Consider the following 20,042-nt stretch of genomic DNA (forward strand, 5'->3'; position numbering starts at 1 on the left):
GCCGGTGAGGAGCACTCTCGGTCGGTCCACTGGGGGTCTTGCTCGTGAAAGGAGGGCCATTATTGCTACAAGTTGCACCGTTTATTCCAGTGGAAGGAGGGCTGGGGTGCAAGTACAAAGGTGGCTTCATTATGGAAGGGCTAAGCGCGGGGCCGGCCGGGCCGGGCCGGGCGGGCCGAGCGGGCCGAACGGGGGGTGGCTTGTCCTCACATGCACGTAGCACTTCAATCTATTTAGTTCATTACAAAGGAGGACAAATGCAGCTTTAATTGGCCAAGTGAGGTTATCAACATGCGTCCCATTCATGAATTTGAAATGTGTTGCTTGAACAATTGATTGTGAAGGCTCTGCATGGACAGACTGGATGCGATACAATTGGACAATTACGCTTGGAAATGCTCGGTGTAGCGGGAGCACTCGCTGACAGCGCTCGGCAAAAGGCGCTGCTTCTTCTCGTCTGGAGCGAGCGGCATGCAGTCAACAAACGCCCTGCACCCGTGCATCAATCTTTTATAAATATTTGGAGGCAGCATCCACTATGAAACGCTGAAGTGGGGCGAAACGCATCACGTTTTCTGGGAACCGACGAGCGGCGCTGACCCGAGAGCAAATCGGCCTAAAGCGACAGCAGCGCAAGGCAAAACACGCCAAATTCAAAGCTCTTTAGAAAGTCAGGAAAAACAAAAAAATTTGCTTTATTCCCGAGGCTGAGCTCAAGATTGATTGCTGATATTGCTCGAGTTAGCGGGATTACCAAAAACACTACGCAAGCACTTTTAGGCAGTTTATACATGGAAAACTATAACATATATATATATATATATATATATATATATATATATATATATATAATTTTTTAAAATTTATTATTTTGATTTATTTTGTAGGGAAGCTAAAGAGCAGGCATACATGGAAAATGTGTGAAAAACTACAAATACGTTTTGTGTTTTTGACGAGATTGCGTGAAGAAAAGACAAAAGTAATTTTGTTAGGGTGGCTCTATACCACAAAAAACATTTTGCGTGAATGGGGAAATGAAACTGTACAAAATTCAACAGTTTGCACTTATGAGACCATATGAGATATATTGGCATTGTTCGTTCACTTGATTGCGAAAACTGCTAACTTTTCTTTTTGACGCAGCAACTACTAGCAACCTTTTCTTTGTCAGCTAGAGGATCTTTTTTTTTTTTGCATTGTTAAGAAAAAAACAGCAACCCGATTTTTTAAAGGAGGTAGTCTCATCTTTTTCAGGTGAGTGCTGTGCGTGCCAGGAGCAAACACGCTCAAGATAAAAAGAGGAAAAAGAAGAAAGAAAGGTCACTCACCTCTCGTCAAGGGCAAAGACGGGCTTCCGTGACATGGAAGACAAACGAGAGAGCGTGCGCGCGCACACACACGCGCAGAAATGGGTGTGCTCCCACTCACAAACTTTTTGACAAATGGGGGAACACTTTTCGTTCCTGTGTCCATCTACGCCCGCATGCAGTCGTAATTAAATGACGTGAGACACTCCCAGTGCAGTCTTTTGTTCCATCTCCTTGACCCACCCACATGTGGCCCAGGTTATGACGACAACTGCAGTCAATGATGGGACGGACACTCGTTAACTGTTGCTCGCTTGGAAAAGTGCCAATAGTTTTCTCGAATGTGCAGTCGCGGCAGGGTTCAAGGTCAACTCGCTTCTTCCACCTGGAAAAAGCAAAGGCTGTCTGTCGCGTTCCTTTGTGTGTTCATGGGAAGCAGCGGTGCACGCTGGGTAATGGAGTTTGAAAACAAGTTCCGACGTCAAATCAAAACAAACAGGGACTTGGAGCTAAGACTTGAGGCACGACCAGCAATGTCGGGATGCGCAACTCTGGTATGGTGAGTCATTCCACAGCACCCTCTGCCGGACACAAACGCGCAATACAACAACATAAACTCCACTCGGTAGCTTTATTTCAGTGCTATTTGAAGGCGGAAATTAAGAGCCAAATCCATGTGTGTGTTAGTGGAGCACCAAGAGAAGGCCCTGCTTCTGCGAGGAGCTGCCTGATGTGACAAGCATACAAGAAATGGAGCTGCTGTTTTCCTTCTTCACATTGAAGTGACATCTCTCTCTCACGCGCACATTTTTGATCTTCTTTGGTTTTCAAAGCAGAACAAAATGCTCCTAAAGCACAGCCCAGGATGAGTGAGCTTAGCGCGGATCAGGATATCAGGATGGTATTCATTTACAGCCAGCACACGCTAACCTCACTTATCCTGGCCAGCCTGCCCCCTTTCATTGAAAAACCTCCGCTTGAGGGCCGCTTGCACATTTGGGAGGGTTTTCTCGCAGGCACCTTTCGCACCGCCGCTTTGTGATGACGTATTTGAAGAATTCGTAAACGGACCAGCTGATGGCGGTGGAGGGCATCTGGTAAATGACACGGGCCCGCACGCCTTTGAAGAAAGCCGCCCTGCCGCCAGTGCGATACACCGTCCGAAAGGCCTGGCCCAGGCCGGAGATGCGGCGGTCTGGCAGGACGGCCGGCAGGACGGCCGGCAGGACGGCCGGCAAGACGCGTGCGACCGCCGCCTCCTGCGTGTTGAGCAGCGTCTTGCAGACGTCGAGCGGCGTGGTGGCGGCGGCGGCCAGGGCGCCGGCCAGCGCCCCCGACAGCATGTGCGAGGCGGGGTCGTAGCGTCTACGCGGGTTGAGCGTCTCCTGCAGGTACTCGTAGGTCATGAAGTGGAGCGCCTGGAAGGGCACGTTCATGGCCAGCTGCGTGGTGTAGCTGCGGTAGAAGGCCGATGGACCCTCCTGGCGCAGAGTGGCGCCCGCGCAGTCCAGCGCGCCGCGGTACGGCGAGCCGAACATCTGGACGCGCTGCTTCACCACTGCACCGGTTCAAACGGGAGCAAAAAGGGGCTGAAGCCTTTGGGATTTACCCAAAGGCTACCTTCAGCCGTTTACCTTCAGCCGGGTTCATCATGGCGTCGTGGACGACGGTGGCCATGCAGCCTGCCGCTCCTGCGCAATGAGAGAGGCCACATTGAAATCACGCGCAAAACTCGCCAAAGACCCTCGCTGACCGTTGGCAAAGTGGCTGCTTGCGCCAGGGTGGATGGCGTCGCTCAGCGTCAACTTGATGCGCTCGTAGCAGGCGAAGTAGAGCGCGTGGGCGGGGCCCGCGCCCGCCGCCAACACGCCGACGCCTCGGACCGGTCGCCAGACGCCCTCGGTGCGCGCCATCTGTCGCAGGGCGTCCATCACGTTGCGGTAGCGCGCCTTTGGGTCAGGGCGCAAGCTCTGCATGCGAGTCTAGCGGGAGGCAGGCAGAGACAAGTTGAGTTGAAAAGGCTTCCGCTGGAGAGCGCCAATGTCCCAAGGCCCGGCCGGCGAGGTTACGACACGGTGACATTGGGCCTGAGCCATAGAAGCCATTTCAAAAAAAGCCACGGCGACAAGTCAGTAGAGCAGCAGCAAGTGTACGGAAGGGGCATCTGACCCGGCAGGCCCAGGGGCAGGCCCAGGGACCAGGGCCAATTCAACTTGGCGTAGCGAGAAATAGTCACTTTCAGCAGACTTGACTTTTACAAGTTCTTGTTCAAGTCTCCGACGCCTCAAAAGACACGCTGGTGGTTACGTAAGCTTTGACGTCACCCAATGACCGCAAGCTTACATCTACATGACGATGCAAAAATGGACTCGTTTTGTAACCGCAGTCTGTGATGACGCAGACGTTGAAAATGATTCCCATGGAAATGTAAAGCGGTTCCAAATTCGGTTCCGGATCGAGAGCGTGTCCGATCATGGATGTACCTGCTTTACGCAACAAGCATTTGGCTGAAATGGGACAGACAGACAAACAAGGAAGGACTGCACAGCTTGTCACCTCACTCCCACCTACCCACCTTCACACAGTCAATCGGGTACATGAGGCAGTGCTCCATCATTCCAGCCACGGCTCCGGCTAGCATGTGAGTGCCGGTGGTGGCTCCCTGGGGAAGCCCTTCATAATCGGCTGAATACTCCGCAGTGGCTCGGTGCAACACCGGGCAAAAGTCCAGCTCTCCGCTTGCGACCAGTCCTCCCGCGCTGCCCAGCAGTCTGCCGCCCAGCCATCGAACGTCTGTGCCGGCTGCGACCCCTGCAAGCCGGCCGTCGACGCCCGGCGTGTCCAGCGACGTGCGCCGGGTCGCGAAGCCGCCGGCTTCCATTTCGTTGGCGGATTTCAAAGGGACTCGTCCAATGTGATTCTGCGGGCTGGCTGGCTGGCGCTTGAACTGCCGCTGTCGCCGCTGTTGCCGCCGCCGGAAAGAGCAGGCAGCCAGTCAGTTAGTTAGTTAGTTACTTCAGTTGGCGCTTGGCGGCTCGCTCGCTCGCTCGCTCGCTCGCGCGCTCTTAAGCAAACGCTGGGCGGGACATTAGCGTGACATACGTGCCACGTCTACCTTGGGATTGGATGACACGACAACCAATCACGGATAGCCAGTGTGCGCGCTTCACGTAACCCGGACACGCACAACACATTACGCGATTTCATCTTGATGCGCTTTTTGAATGGAAGTCGATCATTTTCAGACACTCGGCTCTTTTGTCAATCGTTAACTTTTCAATACTCTGTATGTTTTGCCCTTCCGTAAAACACACAACGTCGATATAAAACTCTCTTTTCATGGCTCGTTGGTAGGAAGCACGATGTTTGCAACAACATTTTGAGTTCTTTCCTTCCGAGAGAGATGGAAAAGTCATCTGCAGCAGCAGCAGTAGCAGCAGCAGCCGCACTTGAATGCAGCTCTCCAATTCGTCCACGTAGACTGTGACGTATTGACGTCGTGCCGACCGGAAGTAGGACGGCTGAGTTCTTGTCCCGACGCCTTCTCTTCTCTTTTCTTCTCTTCTCTTCTCGTACACCAACACTGTTGTTTGAGTCCAAAAAGACATTGCTTGCAATTTTTCCTTGTCGAAGAAACAACCACGCTCAGACTGTATCGTCACGAACGAGGAGAGGCTTCTTATGGTAGGTTTAAATGACGTCATACAACACCAGATGGATCGCTTTGGCTTTCGAGTGCTAAGATTCACTACCGGACTCCGTGCAGCTCAGCCGGAAGGGAGGAAGGGAGGGAGCATCTTGGAGCGATTTATCATGCTGCTACTGCTGCTGCTTTTTGTTTTCCTTTGAAATAACAAAGATTGCCAACTGCAGAGTTTCATGATGAACATGAACGTTCAAGTATTGACATGTCATCCATCTCAGGATCCTTTGTGGCCCGTCGGTGACACTGTCCATTCACTTCGACTTACCTGCTAACCATTATGACTAACTCGTTTAGCTAACCACCAATAAATGACCTACTGGAAGAAACTGTGACTGACTACACATGATAGGGTTGTTTTGAACTGCAAACAATATGTTGTGGGTATTGAAATACATAAAGAGAGGCGAGAGCGGTGGTGCGCGGGAGCCCAAGCGACCATGAGGTGACGACCATGAGGTGACGACCGTGCGCTTCAACGAGGCCACGTGGTGGACATATGGCACGGTAAGCTCCGTGGCTTTTCGTGGCATCTCCCCCCGAAAAGGTCCACGAGTATTGATTGCCCTTCATGTGTCCAGGATCACCTTGTGGTTCCTGCCGGCGTCCTGGTACTGCGGCGTGGCCCCCAGGCAGAAGCTCCTGCTCCTGCTGCTTCTGGCCGCTTCGGTCTTGCTGCTCTTGGGCACCCACCAGAGGCTTCTGCGAGGCCCGCGCAGACCGCAGGGCACTCGCTTCGGCAAGTGAGTGGCCGGCCGGCCGGACACGTGTTCCTATCGTTCGTCCTCGGCGCCGGCAAACGCGACATTAGCAGAAAAGAAGCCCGGGTGTTTTTGCTCCCGCCTTTCCTGTCTTAAAGGTACAGTAGCGTCCGTCTGACGACTGACCCCTCGCCCGCCTCCAGGTTCCTCCCCATGGAGGCCACCGACGTGGACGACGCCGACCTCAATTACGGCGTGGTGGTGGACTGCGGTAGCAGCGGCTCTCGCGTTTTCGTCTACTACTGGCCCCCCCACAACGGAAACCCCCACACGCTGCTCGACATCCGCCAGATGAGGGACCTGGACCGACAGCCGGTGGTCAAGAAGATGAAACCGGGTGACTATTTGATCTCTCCGCTAGTAAAGCCCACGCGAGCCAAGGCCGTGACGACGGGATGCTTTTGCGTTTAGGTATCTCCTCGCTGGCGACCTCTCCGGGCAGCGCCAGCGACTACCTGCACCCTCTGCTGAGTTTCGCCGCCGCCCACGTGCCCCGGCGCAAACACAAGGAGACGCCGCTCTACATCCTCTGCACGGCCGGCATGAGGCTCCTGCCGGACAGGTAGCTCGCTCACGTCGCCACTCGCAGTCAGTAAGATAGTTACTGGCACTAACTTAGCTGTTTTGGTGTAGTCAGCAGGCGGCCATCTTGGACGACCTGGTGAGCGACGTTCCTCGGGATTTTGATTTCCTGTTTTCCCGCTCTCACGCTGAGGTGATCTCCGGGAAGCAGGAAGGTGAGCCCACTTTTTTTTTTGTGTGCGTGTATTTATTTGGGGGGGGGGGAAGCATTTCTTATGAATTGCATGATGACTATACTGTCATTTGTCTTAGTTGCATTTTTTGTGCTCCTTTTCTGCCATGTGCCACAAGATGGTGCCAAAGACTTGCTTTGCTGCCATCTTGTGGCCTCTGTCTGTCGGGCCATTCATTATAGTTCTGGCTCGAAAGCACTACTTTTCCATTCGACCGGGTTTTGGCTCCATCTTGTGGCGTTTTAGCGTGTTTCCGAAAGAGCTCGAGAACAAATAAGAGAGAAGCACTCGTGGTTTACAGGCGTTTACGCGTGGATCGGCATCAACTTCGTGTTGGGCCGCTTCGACCACGCCGACAACGGTGAGAACGCCGTCCGTCGCCGGTTAATGAAGGCGTCCGAGGAACCCCTCCCTCTGTCCTTTTGTGCGGCGCAGAGGACGCGGCGGCGGAGGTGAGCGCCAACTCGCAGCACCAGCGTCCCATCAGCCGCCGCCGCACGGTGGGCATCATGGACATGGGCGGAGCTTCGCTGCAGATCGCCTACGAGGTGCCCGGCGCCATCACCTTCAGGTCCCCGCAGGAGGTCAGTGACAACTGATCTCATATGAGGACTCATTTTAACGAAGTTCCATTAACGACTGTCACTCATTGGAACGGTTGCGCTTCAGGAGGAGGCGGCCAAGAGCGTCCTGGCTGAGTTCAACCTGGGTTGCGACGTGGAGCACACGCAGCACGTGTACCGCGTCTACGTCACCACCTTCCTGGGCTTCGGCGGCAACATGGCCCGACAGCGCTACGACGAGCGCGTGGCTAACGCCACCGCGCTGGACGACAACAGGTGGAGAGGAGAGAGGGCAATCGTTTGCTCACCACACATATTTTTGGGCTTCATTGAATTGAATTCATCTGGAAGCTTGTAAATGGTTACGGTCCTCCCGCTAAATTGAGAGATCTCCGATTTCTTTGGTTGCCCCAACAAAGCGACAGATTTCAGTGGCAATTTCAGTGTCAAGTCGCCAATAAGTAAGGGCTGGGGCGCTGGCTGGCTGGCTGGCTGGCTCTCTCTCGCCGGTACGTGCAACGCAGGTCTCCTGGCGCCCGGACCACAGGCCTGAGCGAGGACAAGCCCCACCTGGACCCCTGCCTGCCCCTGGGCCTGTCGCACACGCTGCTCCGAGACAACCGCACCTTGTACCTCAGAGGCCAGGGGGACTGGCCACGCTGCCTGGACGCCGTCCGACCCTTGCTGGGCCTCCGCAACGGCACCATGACCGCGGCGGGGGCCACCTACCAGGTGGGACGGCTAATCCATCCCGCCTCTCCAATTGCTGTTTGAATCATTCTCTCCATCTCTTTCTTTTTAGGCGCCCATCAACTTCAGTAACAGCGAGTTCTACGGCTTCTCCGAGTTTTACTACTGCATGGAGGACGTGCTGCGCATCGGCGGACAGTACGACAGCGACAAATACTCCAGGGCCGCCACGGTAGCTACGCGCCTTACCTACCGGAAGGAAGGAAGCCGTCTCTTTTCCCGGAGACAATTACTACTTTGCGCTTGTCTTTTGTGACGCCAATGTAGGACTTCTGCGCCACCAAGTGGTTGACGCTGAAACAGCGTCTGGACAAGAAGCTCTTCTCCCGGCAGGCCGACATCGACAGGCTCAAGTATTTGACCTTTGCTTTTAAAGACAGCTGAGAAAAGAGAGCACAGACAAAACATGTCGGAACCTCTCGGAGGGACAACAGAACAGAACAGTACCCGGCTTGACTTGTCGCTTAGGCAACCCTGGCTCAGGCAAAATTGCAACCAAAAAAAAAAAAGTCAAACCTGATTGGGGACCACCAAGAGCAAATTTCCTTCCAAAGCTTGAGCCTGGACAACAACAGCTTTTATGACCAGACTCCTGGGCAATGTTCAGTGCTGCTCTTTGGTCCTTCAACTGTGTGTGCGCCTTCTTCAGGTACCAGTGCTTCAAGTCGGCGTGGATGTTCCAGGTTTTGCACGCCGGCTTCCGCTTCCCCGCCGACTACCGCAGTCTGAGGACGGCGCAGCTGGTCTACGACAAGGAGGTGCAGTGGACGCTGGGAGCCATCTTGTACAAGACGCGCTTCCTGCCACTCAGGTACGTTGCCCAAAGTGCACCGACCGGCCTCGGGGGCCAAAAGGCTCCGTCCGTCCGCTTCTCCACTCGGCCGTGTGGTGTTCAGGGACCTCCAGCAAGAGGCGCTGCGCCAGAGCCACCCCAGCTGGCTGCGTTCGTCCTTCGTGTACAACCACCACCTGTTCTCTCTGTGCCTGCTGGTGGTGGTCTTGGCCATTTTGCTCTACGTCCTGCGCCTGAGACGCATCCACCGGCGAGAACAGCGGCAGGCGGACGCGCTGGACATGCTCTGGGTGGACGAAGGCGAGGCGCTCTTACCCTGAGACGAGGGTTCGGCGGGCGCCTCATGGCGGGCGCCTCACGGCGGGCGCCTCACGGCGGGCGCCTCACGGCGGGCGCCTCATCCCGACCGACGTGGGTCGGAATAGATTTTCCATCCCTACAAATGCTGCTGCGGACCACGCACCTGGAGGTTCCTTTTTGCACATTCCTTTTTTGTTGCTTGTCAAAGGGAAGCAGAAAAGCAATTTGTCCAATGTGGGCAAGGTGCAATAGTGAGTCAATGTGAAGGAAGATGATTCCATGCCAATAAAACACCTTGTTTTCATGACTTCTCTGGCTCTCCTTCAAATCCATTGGAAATGCCGCCAGACAACACCAAAGAGTTTGCATGCAAAGTCAGCAGGCAAGTCAGGAATCTCTCACGCTTGTATTTGAAAAATATACTTTTAATACAACGGCTGCATATAAATATTAAAATAGAGCAGTTTACAAGAAAGACACACAAAAACCAAACCTTCTATTTTCACGGCACTTCTGTACGTTTGTTTTGTTTTGTTTTCTACCTTAAAGGTTGACTGTGTGTGTGAGACAAAAGGTCTACAAAGGTGTTGAAAGACTAGCGCAGGAGTAGTGTGGTCGTGCCATGACTCGTGATTTGACAAGAAGCTGGCGGAATGTTTGCAATTATTGGCTCGGGCCACGTCTTTTCAAGCTCCGCGCAAACAAATGGGCTGGCTGACTGCTTTCTGGCCAAAGAGACGACGACCGTGTGAATGTATGAATGCAATTGTGACAAAGTCATTCAGCTGCTTGCTACTTTTGACAAAGAAAACGTTGACTGTTGATACTTTTGTCCGAGCCGTAGCGCTACGAAAGAAGTAGCTGGGATCTCCTAAAAACTTGCAAGTCAATGTTTTAATGGAGGATTCTGAAAGCAAAAACGGCTACGCTACGAGGCTACGCTAGGCACTTTGTGACAAACAAAAGCAGTGCTGGCTTGGCTGCTCTGGTGCCAGAAAGCAGTCAGCTCAGTTCAGCGCTTCCCGCTTCAGTTGAAAGAAAGGTGCCAAAAGTCTTTTTTTTTTTTTTTTTTAAGGACGACTTTGCGTCCCCTGGCAAGGTGCATCGTTGTTTTTAAACCACAGTGCAATTCAAAAAAGGGTAGTTTCCCCCCCCCCCCCCCCTCTCTCTCTCATGTCCGACAACATTTAGAGACCTTGGACACGGTCGGTCTAAAGCTTCACAGAAGAAAGGCAGATGTGGCCAAAAGCAAAGTCAACAACAGAGTTGCCAATATTGGACTTTGCGCTGTCATTTCAGGATGAGCGGCCTTTTTCTCGTGGTCTTAGCGTGTCCAGAAGCGGCCGGCCGGCCGTTGGGAAATGTTGTGCACCATTTACTCTCAAAGGTGCGCTAGCTACATCATCAGGCCAAAGTTGGGCTGCCTGCTGGCTGCTTAGGTCAAAATAGAAGACAAGCAAAACATTGGCGCCACGTGCGAGGTTTTGGTGTTTTCTTTTCTCTTTGGTCATTTTGTAAGGTGCAGCTTTCCAAACACGCTGGCGAGGGAGAGGAAGCGGGCGGCTTAAAGCTCGGGGCGGGGCGGGCGTACAGCTGTTCTGACATCGGGACTCAACACACAAGAAAAAAAAAAAAAAGACATCTCCCCTCACATCCTCTGAACCAGTGCTTGGCTCCACAAAAGAAATGAGTAGAAAAGAAAAGAAAAAGTTGAGAGCGGCTTTAGAGAAGTCATCATCTTTTGACAATGCCTTTACAACACAAACGTTTCTTTCTTTCTTTCTTTCTTTCTTTCTTTCTTTCTTTCTTTCTTTCTTTCTTTCTTTCTTTCTTTCTTTCTTTCTTTCTAATCTTGGCATGAATTTATTTAAAAAAAATAAAATCTGAATTTAGGATGACTTTTTGGATTCATTTCTTTTTGTAACATAACTTCTTCAATAAATCAAGTCATTGGTTGTCATAACATAATGATTTGGATTGGCTCCCTTCCAAATTCCGAATTTTGGGGCATCACGTTTGCTACGGCAACGTTACCACGGGACATTTGCGCTCATTTTTGAGGCTTTTGCTTGGTCGGTCTTCCCATCACGTTTGAGAAATCCTACTCTCCCTCCTTCCTTCCCTCCCTCCCGGCCACAGAACAGTGCAATGTCTATTTATAGGCACGATGGAGTACGAGTACAGCACACGGCGGGAAAAAGGGGCCTACAGTATTTTACAAGAGCAGCATCCACTCACAAAAGGACGTGGCTTCAGAGCGACACCTCCCGGGGGGGCTCCTTGCGCTGGCCGGGACCCCCGCTAGCCGCCAAGATCCTCTGCACAAAGTCTTTGGTCCGTCCGGCCACCAGAGGACCTAGGGTTGCCACGGCGACACGCTCATAGGAAACGTCCGGAGCACGCATGTGTGCCGAGCGTTTCTCACCACTGGACTCAGCCAGGATATCTTCCAGACGCCGCGTCATCCCTGGCTCGTCCGCGTCCTCTTGCTCGCCGCCGCCGTCTTCCACCTTGTGCCGGATCAGCTCCTTGATGCGCAGCAGCGCCCCCAGCAGGTTCTCTGTGGGTGGCACAGCGCCACACAAAAGGCACGTTATGGCGGGCGGGCGACCGACCAACGGCTGGCTGGCTGGTTGGTTTGTGTGACTAGCAAAAGGAAAAAAGCGACACTTTCTGCAAGTGCCACATAAGTCACTGAAATAGTCAGTCTCCAGATTGGAAAGGGAATTTGCATCTGGCATGTAAAGAAATTGACATAAGCCAAAAAGTCCAATAATGTAATAAATAATAAAGAGCCACAGAGCCCTAAGCCTTCCACTTTCAGAGGATGGGGATATTTTGGATGATATGACACAATGAAGTGGCAATGATAACGGACAGAAAGCCATTGGTGTTCTCCAAAACATGTCAGTGACTCAGGGGCCTTGGAAATATGAGCGTGTTTCCTGTTAGCTCTGTAGAGCCACGGAATCCTTGGCAGAGCCAACAGGAATGAGCAGAATGTCACTTTTCTTTTCTTTTTTTTCTTCTGAAGAGGAAGAAACCAAAGCAAAAGAGCCAGCTGCCACATTGTGTCGGTCGGGACGCCCACGGCAAGGGAAACAAACAAAGGGCAAGAGAAGAAGCGCAGCTTTTGGAGCGAGTCGCTCGGGGCGCAATCCCGCTTGCCTTTTAAACTCCGGCCAATCAAAATCAATCTTTGAGCCTACCGTACTCCTGGTTGAGCCCCCACAGTTTGATCTTGTTGGCCTCGTGCTGCGCTTTCTTCTTCAGGCGGCACGCCCTGCGCCACAACAGACAACAAAAGCAGGCTTCCACAAAAAGCATCGGGCAGCCATTCCAATCAGCCCAAAAGACGGCCGGCTCCGAGTTTGACCTGGACGCCAGCTTGTTCTTCTCCTTGCGCGAGCGGGCCCTGGCCAGGGCGGGGAGGTCGTTGACGGGCCCCACGCTGTCGATGGCGGCGTTGAGCTTCTGCAGCTGCTCGCCGATGTTGTGCAGCTTCTGCGGGTTGGGAGTCAAGTCGCTGGCGTCCGTCTTGCGGGCCTTGCGCCGACCCTTCTTGCCTGCAAACGACTCAAATGTTCGGTTGCATTTTTGATCTTCAGCCCCTCCTTTTCTGGTGCGTCACCTTGGCGCCGGTACAGCGTGCTGGGCAGCGTGCTGGAGCTCCACGACAGCGACCAATCGCCTCCCGCGCACATTTTCTTCTTGGCGGCAGACTCGCGGGAGCGCCGGTACTCCCAGAAGCAGCGGCGCTTGGACGGCCGCTGGCCCGCCGCCGGCCCGCCGGGCTCCGCCTCTGCGGTCGGAGCGGTCAGGCCCTGAACGCTTGTCAAATCCAACAAAGGAGAAAACTCACCGCACTCCGTTTCCGATGAGCTGGACAGATCGGCCGCGGTCTCGTCCTCTCGGTCTTCCTCGTCGTCCTCGTCCAGCTCGTCTTCTCTGTGCTCCTGCTGCGCCTCCTCCTGGACGCTGCGAGTGACGGGCGGCTCTTCTTCCTGGCTGAGGGAGTAGTTGTGCTCCTCGCTGCAGTGCTCCAGGAGCAGCGTCTCCTTCTGACGGTCCTCGGCCGTCACCTGAGGAGCGGCATTTTTCATCTCTGGAATGGCCATGTTTTAGGGTCGTCTCTCACCCGCGAGTCGTCCGGCTCCCCGCTGTTCTCCTTCCTCACGCCTCCGTCGCGTCCTCGCCCCGCCGCCGACTCGTCTCGGGCCGTCCTCTGGGCCGTCCTCTGGGCCGGCTCGTCCTCCTCGCGAGCGCGTCCCCATCGGCCCATAAGCACGGCGTCCTCGGAAGCCACGGCCAGCCCGGGCTTGGCGTAGCGGGCCATCTCGTCCAGAGCCGACACGTCCCAGCGTTCGGCGTGCAGGTCCTCGCCCAGGCCGCCGTCGTCCACCAGGTCGCTGAGCAGCTCAAAGGGCCGTTTGCGGGGCGACGCCGGCGAGCCCAGCATGAGGAGGATGCTCTGCGCGGCGCGGGAGGAGGAAGGCAGCCTTTGGAATTGGCTGGCCGGCCGGGCGCGCTTTTTCCGCTCGCGCTTACGTAAGCCTTCAAACGGAGAACGCGGCAAACTTGGAACTGGGCTCCTCACCTGGTCGTACTCCGTCCTGCCCCCTTGCGCCGACGCGGCGTAGGGCCCGAGTAGAGCTCGGTGGCCTCCGTAGGCCTCGCCAAAAGCGGGCTCCATGCCATTCGTACCCGGCTGAGGGGGAGAAGAAAGGGCATAAGCGCCAGCCGGCATGGCTGAGGAGCACGTGGGGCCAGCCACCGTCGCCGTACCTGAGGCATGCCCAAGACCTCGGAGGGACGGGCTCGGGTCCTCCTCGCAAAATCCACTGCGGTAAGCGACGCGACTCGGTCAATCACGTCTTAAAACAAAAACACTAGGCCACCTCGCCTCACCGTGTTTGCGCACTTACCTCGGAATCACAGTCGAGACGGTCAAAAGGTCGAGCCTTGTTCACATGACGGAGCCTTGAAGCTCACTGAGCACAAAACAAAAAGGAAGGACACAATCAGGAAGTTGAACGACGGGCCGCATTCAGCTCCAGCCGGCAAAGGGCGTCTTTTTGCTCCTACGCATTGATTGTCTCGGCGGCCGGCCCGCGCCACAGCACGGATGGACCCGAGCCAAGACCGAGCCCCCTCGCTCTCCGGCTCCACCCTTTGATGAAACCCAGAGTAATGCAATTTCACCATCAGCGGCGGCCTCGCTACCTGTCAACAAAAAGCGGCGGCGGCGGCTCTCGCTTGACCCGCTCGGGAGAACAATGGCGCCCGCGAGAATGAGGAAATGAGCATAGGCGGGGTAGCGACGATAGCGCCTTGTTGGCAGGCCTTGCGGAAAAGTCACATTTAGCAAACGCCCGAGATGGCCGCGACGTTTCATCTGTGACTTTGAACATGTACGGCTTTAAAAGACCCAGCCCGGCCGGTGACGTGGGCATAGGAACGGGTAGAGTTTGCCACAGCTGTACGACGGAAGCAAGTACTATCGCGTCAAAGACAAAAAGCGCCGCAGTGTTGTGGGATGCACACGAGCTGCAAAAACAGAGCAGACAACTTGAAAGATTTCGACGAGGCCCCAAAATTCATCGCTGGCTCCACGCTGGAATCCGTCCATTGGCGACGCTCTCGGTGAGGCAGGAAGTCACCCTGCCGGTGGCAACCAAAATAGACGCCTATTTTGGGAATGACTCCCAGTGCGCTGTATGTCGTGAGTGACCGGCTGGCTGAATGTAAGGCCACAATACTGCGTTGTCACCATTTGCCGTGACTTTACGTTTCAAAAAATAGCCCTCACGACGAGACGCAGAGGTCATTGCGTAATCACAATCATGGGATTTTCGGAACCTTGCGGGACAACGTGGAAAGTTAGGAATCGACACATCGATACTCGCTGCTTTTTCTTTGAGGGGACCAGACAAAGAATTTAGCAGCAAGGGAGAAAAGAAAAGGGAGGTGTGGAAAGAGAAAGTGAAAGAAGGAAGCACATTGAACTGAGGGGGTGGCAGGAAAGAGGGACCTGCATGCGTCCGATAGAAGACGGGCAAAAGACCGGTGTCTCGTTCCGAGAGACAACCTGACAAATATGCGAGAGTCGACACTTTGACTCCACGAAGTAGGTTAACCGACAAGCGTAGACCGTCGCCGTGCGTGGCGGCGGCGGAGCTGGCAGACAACAACAACAACAAAAAGGGCCAGCATGCAGCTGCCATTGCCACCAAATGGCCAACATCAAATCTTTCATCTGGAAACGCCCACTTTCCACATCTTAAAGGCAGTCAATCAGTCAGGCGTGTGTTAAAAACACCAAAACATTCCAAATAAAGACATCAGCTGTCCGTCCGTCCGTCCGTCCGTCCGTCTGTCCGTCCACCTGCCGCCGAGGCCCGGAGCACGAACCCGGCCGGCTACCACTTACTTAGCCAGCCAGCCACTCGGATGTCGAAGACATCCACACCCCTTCCCAAAAATCCAAGCAAAAAGCGCATTCCACACTTTGTAAACACAACATCATGTTTCAAAGAGCTCAACAAGCACTCGCAGACAACTTTTAAATAAATAATAAATGTCTAACTTGGCTTGCACAAGTGTCTCGTCGACCGACAAGCTTTTACTACCGAGAGCATTTTCAATTCAAATGGTCAAATAAATAGCAACAATCATAATAACAACAACAACAAGAAGAAGAATAAAGTGGCTGGAGGTGTGTGATGTGAAGCCAGGCGGGCGAGATGGATGGCCTTTACCTCTCCGTCTCCTCGCATGTCCCCACTGGCTGGCGGGCGGGAGTGAAGTGAAGGCTCCTCCGGACGGACCCCGGATAAGAAACAAAAATGTCCGCCGAGGTGTGCGCCACTAAGCTTGGTGCTTTTTTTCGGGGAGGGCGCGCACCATCCGCCGCGAGACGGCAACCTCCGTGAACACTTCTCGGCCGGGAAGTCCCGCTCCAAAGCCGGGGGAGGGTGGCTAATTGACGGCGAGCTTCGCCTCGCTGTACGACGGGAGCCACTGGAAACGAACGACGGACGTCAGGCCGGTGGACACCCCCCACACCACCGCTAGTCGTCTCGTCTCCCGGGCAGAACGGGGGCGGGGGACAGACAGGGGGCGGGAGACCCACGCACCCCCGCGGCCTCGCGACATGGTACCGCCCGGCTTTGCAGCGGAAGTGACACAGAAAGACCAATCACCTTTGGGAAGCAGTCCGATTTGAAACACGCCTTTTCCCCTCTCCACTAGTCGCTTGTTTGTTCTCAGATGAAGTCAAATGAACGCGTAAACAACGAAGCGAGCGCCGACACTTCCGCTGAGGACAATTGAAGTCGACTCTGTTGGAACATGATGGCATTGGCGCCAACTTCCGGTGCTTGGACTGTCACTAGCTTGACTAAATTGGCATCACGTAACGGCGGAAATGGCGTGTGTTTACAAACGCCGGCGGGGCGGGGCGGGGCGGAGCGGGGCGGAGTGACGCGACCGCCTTTAAGGACAGAGGCAGCAGATGTGAACCCGTTGAACCCGAGGCCTCCCCGAAATACTCCCCACATTTACACAGTATACGATGCTACTTGAGATACATACGAGTGGAATTGGGCTGCGGCAACTGCAGCGACTCCCAGGTGATGAATGCAACCATCCATCCATCCATCCATCCATCCATCCATCCATCCATCCAGGCTGTCTGCTTCCTAGATGCGTGCATAAAGAAAGACTTCTTTTTTGGGGAGGAGTCAGGCGTCGGAACATCATGGCCTATTTATGAATATTACAGAAGGATCATCTGCGAATTTATCCCATTTAAAGGCCACATTTGCAGGCATTTGTGTATTTATTTCCATTCACATGCTCAAATCACAAGTGGTCCCAGACTCACGGCCTGGACAGTGATGTCGTTTCATTTTAGCTTTGTGAATTAAAATGTACGAGTATGACAACAAGGTCGTGTTTCGAGGCAAAGGTGGACAAGTGTTTCTATTCACAAAAGTCTGGTTTTATCCAGCCACCATAATAAAAAAAACAAAAAACATAAATTTGGAACATTTTGAATCTGACGAGAGAGTGAAGCTAGGGAGTGGCAGGCCAATGTTGTCGGCCTACTGGATAACCGTGGAGCTCGTCTTCCCATCGCCATAGTAACCAGATGTATGTCACGTGTGCAACAGCTGCAAGTTCCAAGTTGCTCCTTGTTTCATGGCCAAAACAATCCCGTTATGTGTAGAAATACAAGAACAAAACTAAACCCCCCCCATTGTGTAGCGGGACCAAGCTAACGGAAGGTGAGGGAGGGTGTGATTACGTTTTGGACGCGCAGTACTTTTTGAAGCCCAACAATCTCAAATGGCCGCAAGACCAAAATTGTAAGTGCTGTGTCATTGTGAAACGGCGGAAAAGTCAACAGGATCTGCCGCATACATTCCAAACCGTTGAATTCAACACAAGGGAAGTTCCTCTTTTATTCTTTCACTTCGTCACACACATAACAGAAACATTAATACCAGCTGACAATGACAATTAGAGCTGTGATGGATGTTGTTGCCATGGCGACTCCACGCACACATTGACGGACGGAATCACGAGCGGATATTAAAAGCAGGAAGCACGGAACGTTATCCAAAGTGCTTAGCGGCTGCCCAGCGGAATGTGGAGCGCCACGACTTGGAAGATTTCCACACTTGCTTCCCTGATCCAAAAGAAAAAAAGTGGAGCGGAGAGGGTCGGGCTTAGGACGCCGTTCTCTTTTTGCGCAATTTGGTCTTTGTGAAAAGTAGCTGTATTTAGATGTTGATTTGGAATCTTTGGGTTTGTTGGCTTTTTCTTTTTGGCTAAAGCATCGCTGGTGAAAGGAAAATGAAAAGGGAGGAGCAATCGGGACACCTCGCTGCGGTTGAGGCGCAAAGCGAAAAACAAATAGCGGAGGAAGCGCCAAGGAGGATGGCGAGCGTTCGAAAACAGATTGTTTCCACCATGTCCAACAGGAAAAATGCTCAATTCTAACAACTTGGTGTCAAACTTCAGATTGGAGTGTTTTCTATTCAAACGCGCAAGCATCGGTCAGAATGTACATTTTGCGTGCTTAGGCGTGTGAATCGAGTGAGCGAGCGGATCACCATGGCAACAAGGATGAGGAGAAGGAGAAAGAGTTGGGGCTTTCTCTCCATGTTTGGGGGTGGTACAATGACAGCACTCCGTTCATTACGTACGCAGATGAAACAAAAACAAAAAGAAAAAAAAAGTGGAACACATTTAAAAGTTTGTTAAACACTCATTTAAATAAACATCAAGCATCTTAAAAGGTATGTAACTTGGGGTATGCGTGTGTGCATGCGTGCGTGACGGCGATAGAAGGGCCGCCTGGAAGAAAAGAAATACAAGATTTGTATTATTCATTTTTCATGATTGATTGTTGAATGTCTCAAGATATTTCATGGACCATATTGGCATCACAATGAAGAAAACATTGAAATGATATCCAGAGTATATACACTGCTAATGTACCACATTCCAATCCTATTTGGTATTTAATTGCTATGCCTACATGTTTCAATCATATTGATGTCTATTGTATCATACGTATCCTACGTGCACAATATTGGTTTTATTTTTAAATACGAATAGTGTCTAATGGATAAACCAACCACATATTCAATGTCTAATATGGATGTGGATGTTGACATGTCATGTTCATGCCTCACCTGGTCTACTCCCAGAAGTAAGTCAGGTACCAAATGGTTTCATTCTTCAGTTGAGGGCCAAACAGAGGGTTGGTCTGTGCCAGGATGGCTATTAACCAGCTGTGAGGGGAAAAATACACACAATAATCAAAGACTTCGATATGAAAAGATGATTCAGGATGCGGTCAAATACGCTGCCCGAAATTCAGACTGGATGACGGCGTTTGGCTCCCTCTGGCGGTGTTTTGAGAGAAGCGTCCCAACGTTTCGTTGGAAACACAATGACGTTGAAAATACACAAGTGTAGTTCCAAAGTACTCACAAGAGGTAGCAGCAGATGGCAGTGAGAATCAAACTGGAGACAATCACCCTGGAAAAGAGAGTCGCACAATACAGGAGATTTGACGCCACACCTGCACCTTTGCAGAACAAGCCATCTGACCCCCTCACCAGAGAAATAGGGACTTGATCCCACAACTAGAGAGTTGACCCCAGATAGGAGCCTTACATGTTTGTACCACACAAATGGAATAAGGGACTAGTAGAGGGTGATACGAGGAAACTTGCAACCTTTGGAGTAACCTTGAAGAATGAAAACTCTTCTACGAATGCACTGTAAAGGGCAATAATGAAACTGGTTACTGAATACATTCTGTAACTGGTTTTTACTGAATACATCCCGTGATAGAAATATGCTGTCCAGATGATTTGCGCTTCCATTTCTGGGTTTATGGTTATCAGCACACTTTCCCTCATCACTGCTACATTTCGTCATGCACGTCACACATCAGCTTCGCAGAGGAGCAATTCATCTTTGATGGAATAAAACGGCCCAAAAAAAAAAAAGGTCTTATTGTAGCATTGAGCTGGAAGAGGGCAAGCAAGAAGAAACCATCAAGAGGGAGCGAACCAATTGAAACGTAACATCGCTAGCGTTAGCCGCTAAGCCCACTTACCCTCGATTCGGTCCTTTGGGCACCAAAAAGGGAGCCACCACCCCCACCAGCGCCCATAGGGTGGTGAAGCAGATCATCGGCAGGGCGAGGGAGTGCGACACCATGGCTCCAGTCGAGGGGGGGAAAAAAATCGAATTGCTTCAGAAATGTGTGCTTTCGGCGCTCAATGACGGGAGCATCAATGGCTGGCGCACAAGCCAACAGATCGCTTGGCACAGTGGTCGGTCCCGCGGACTAAATAGAGGGGCGCAGCTGATTGGGCATCTTTCATCTTTAAAGTGCCAAAACAGCCCGCCCACTAAGTGGGATTAGCATCTGATTGGATGACATGGCTGCCTGTCACTGTTGTTGCCGAGCAAGCTTCCTTTCCTATCCGATCCGAGAGAATGTCAATTTATTGATATTTATTTGAATGTTTCATTCAAAGGTGGATAATGGTGACAAGAAAATTGGAGTAAAAAAGAAAATCCC

At 52.6% G+C, this 20,042-nt stretch overlaps 4 protein-coding genes across 7 annotated transcripts; 1 reads left to right on the forward strand and 3 right to left on the reverse strand.

Moving 5' to 3' along the window:
* Nucleotides 1-1,919: 1,919 nt before the first annotated feature.
* Nucleotides 1,920-4,451, reverse strand: LOC147057526 (mitoferrin-2-like). Its single transcript, XM_085911308.1, has 4 exons — nucleotides 3,883-4,451; nucleotides 3,061-3,289; nucleotides 2,942-2,998; nucleotides 1,920-2,865 (listed from the first exon to the last, which is right to left on the reverse strand). Exons 1-4 carry the CDS (start codon nucleotides 4,186-4,188, stop codon nucleotides 2,267-2,269), a joined length of 1,191 nt encoding a protein of 396 aa, XP_085767434.1. The 5' UTR covers nucleotides 4,189-4,451; the 3' UTR covers nucleotides 1,920-2,266.
* Nucleotides 3,734-9,232, forward strand: LOC147057527 (ectonucleoside triphosphate diphosphohydrolase 7-like). Of its 3 annotated transcripts, none has more exons than XM_085911304.1 (14): nucleotides 3,734-3,948; nucleotides 4,008-4,991; nucleotides 5,413-5,517; nucleotides 5,592-5,753; nucleotides 5,915-6,108; nucleotides 6,183-6,333; nucleotides 6,405-6,508; nucleotides 6,828-6,887; nucleotides 6,962-7,110; nucleotides 7,196-7,365; nucleotides 7,614-7,821; nucleotides 7,892-8,011; nucleotides 8,107-8,192; nucleotides 8,489-9,232. In XM_085911304.1, the coding sequence occupies exons 3-14, from the start codon at nucleotides 5,510-5,512 to the stop codon at nucleotides 9,195-9,197; spliced, it is 2,121 nt and encodes a 706-aa protein (XP_085767430.1). In that variant the 5' UTR covers nucleotides 3,734-3,948; nucleotides 4,008-4,991; nucleotides 5,413-5,509; the 3' UTR covers nucleotides 9,198-9,232. The 3 variants fall into 3 exon arrangements, with proteins under 3 accessions (XP_085767430.1, XP_085767431.1, XP_085767429.1); XM_085911305.1 differs by having other exon boundaries at nucleotides 3,734-4,991; nucleotides 8,489-8,650; nucleotides 8,736-9,100; XM_085911303.1 differs by having other exon boundaries at nucleotides 3,734-4,991.
* A 104-nt stretch (nucleotides 9,233-9,336) lies between these two features.
* On the reverse strand, nucleotides 9,337-16,327 carry LOC147057528 (uncharacterized). Of its 2 annotated transcripts, XM_085911307.1 has the most exons (11): nucleotides 15,691-16,326; nucleotides 13,858-13,923; nucleotides 13,718-13,773; nucleotides 13,530-13,640; nucleotides 13,071-13,403; nucleotides 12,795-13,014; nucleotides 12,564-12,734; nucleotides 12,309-12,498; nucleotides 12,142-12,215; nucleotides 11,358-11,492; nucleotides 9,337-11,288 (listed from the first exon to the last, which is right to left on the reverse strand). In XM_085911307.1, exons 3-11 carry the CDS (start codon nucleotides 13,724-13,726, stop codon nucleotides 11,185-11,187), a joined length of 1,347 nt encoding a protein of 448 aa, XP_085767433.1. In that variant the 5' UTR covers nucleotides 13,727-13,773; nucleotides 13,858-13,923; nucleotides 15,691-16,326; the 3' UTR covers nucleotides 9,337-11,184. The 2 variants fall into 2 exon arrangements, with proteins under 2 accessions (XP_085767433.1, XP_085767432.1); XM_085911306.1 differs by having other exon boundaries at nucleotides 12,142-12,498; nucleotides 15,691-16,327.
* A 1,035-nt stretch (nucleotides 16,328-17,362) lies between these two features.
* atp6v0e2 (ATPase H+ transporting V0 subunit e2) lies at nucleotides 17,363-19,832 on the reverse strand. Its single transcript, XM_085911310.1, has 4 exons — nucleotides 19,572-19,832; nucleotides 18,938-18,985; nucleotides 18,637-18,735; nucleotides 17,363-18,295 (listed from the first exon to the last, which is right to left on the reverse strand). Exons 1-3 carry the CDS (start codon nucleotides 19,673-19,675, stop codon nucleotides 18,642-18,644), a joined length of 246 nt encoding a protein of 81 aa, XP_085767436.1. The 5' UTR covers nucleotides 19,676-19,832; the 3' UTR covers nucleotides 17,363-18,295; nucleotides 18,637-18,641.
* Between the last annotated feature and the right edge of the window lie 210 nt (nucleotides 19,833-20,042).

Source organism: Syngnathus leptorhynchus, chromosome 5 (assembly GCF_054491065.1).
Source record: "Syngnathus leptorhynchus isolate UIUO chromosome 5, UIUO_Slep, whole genome shotgun sequence".
Classification (NCBI taxonomy): Eukaryota; Metazoa; Chordata; class Actinopteri; order Syngnathiformes; family Syngnathidae; genus Syngnathus; species Syngnathus leptorhynchus.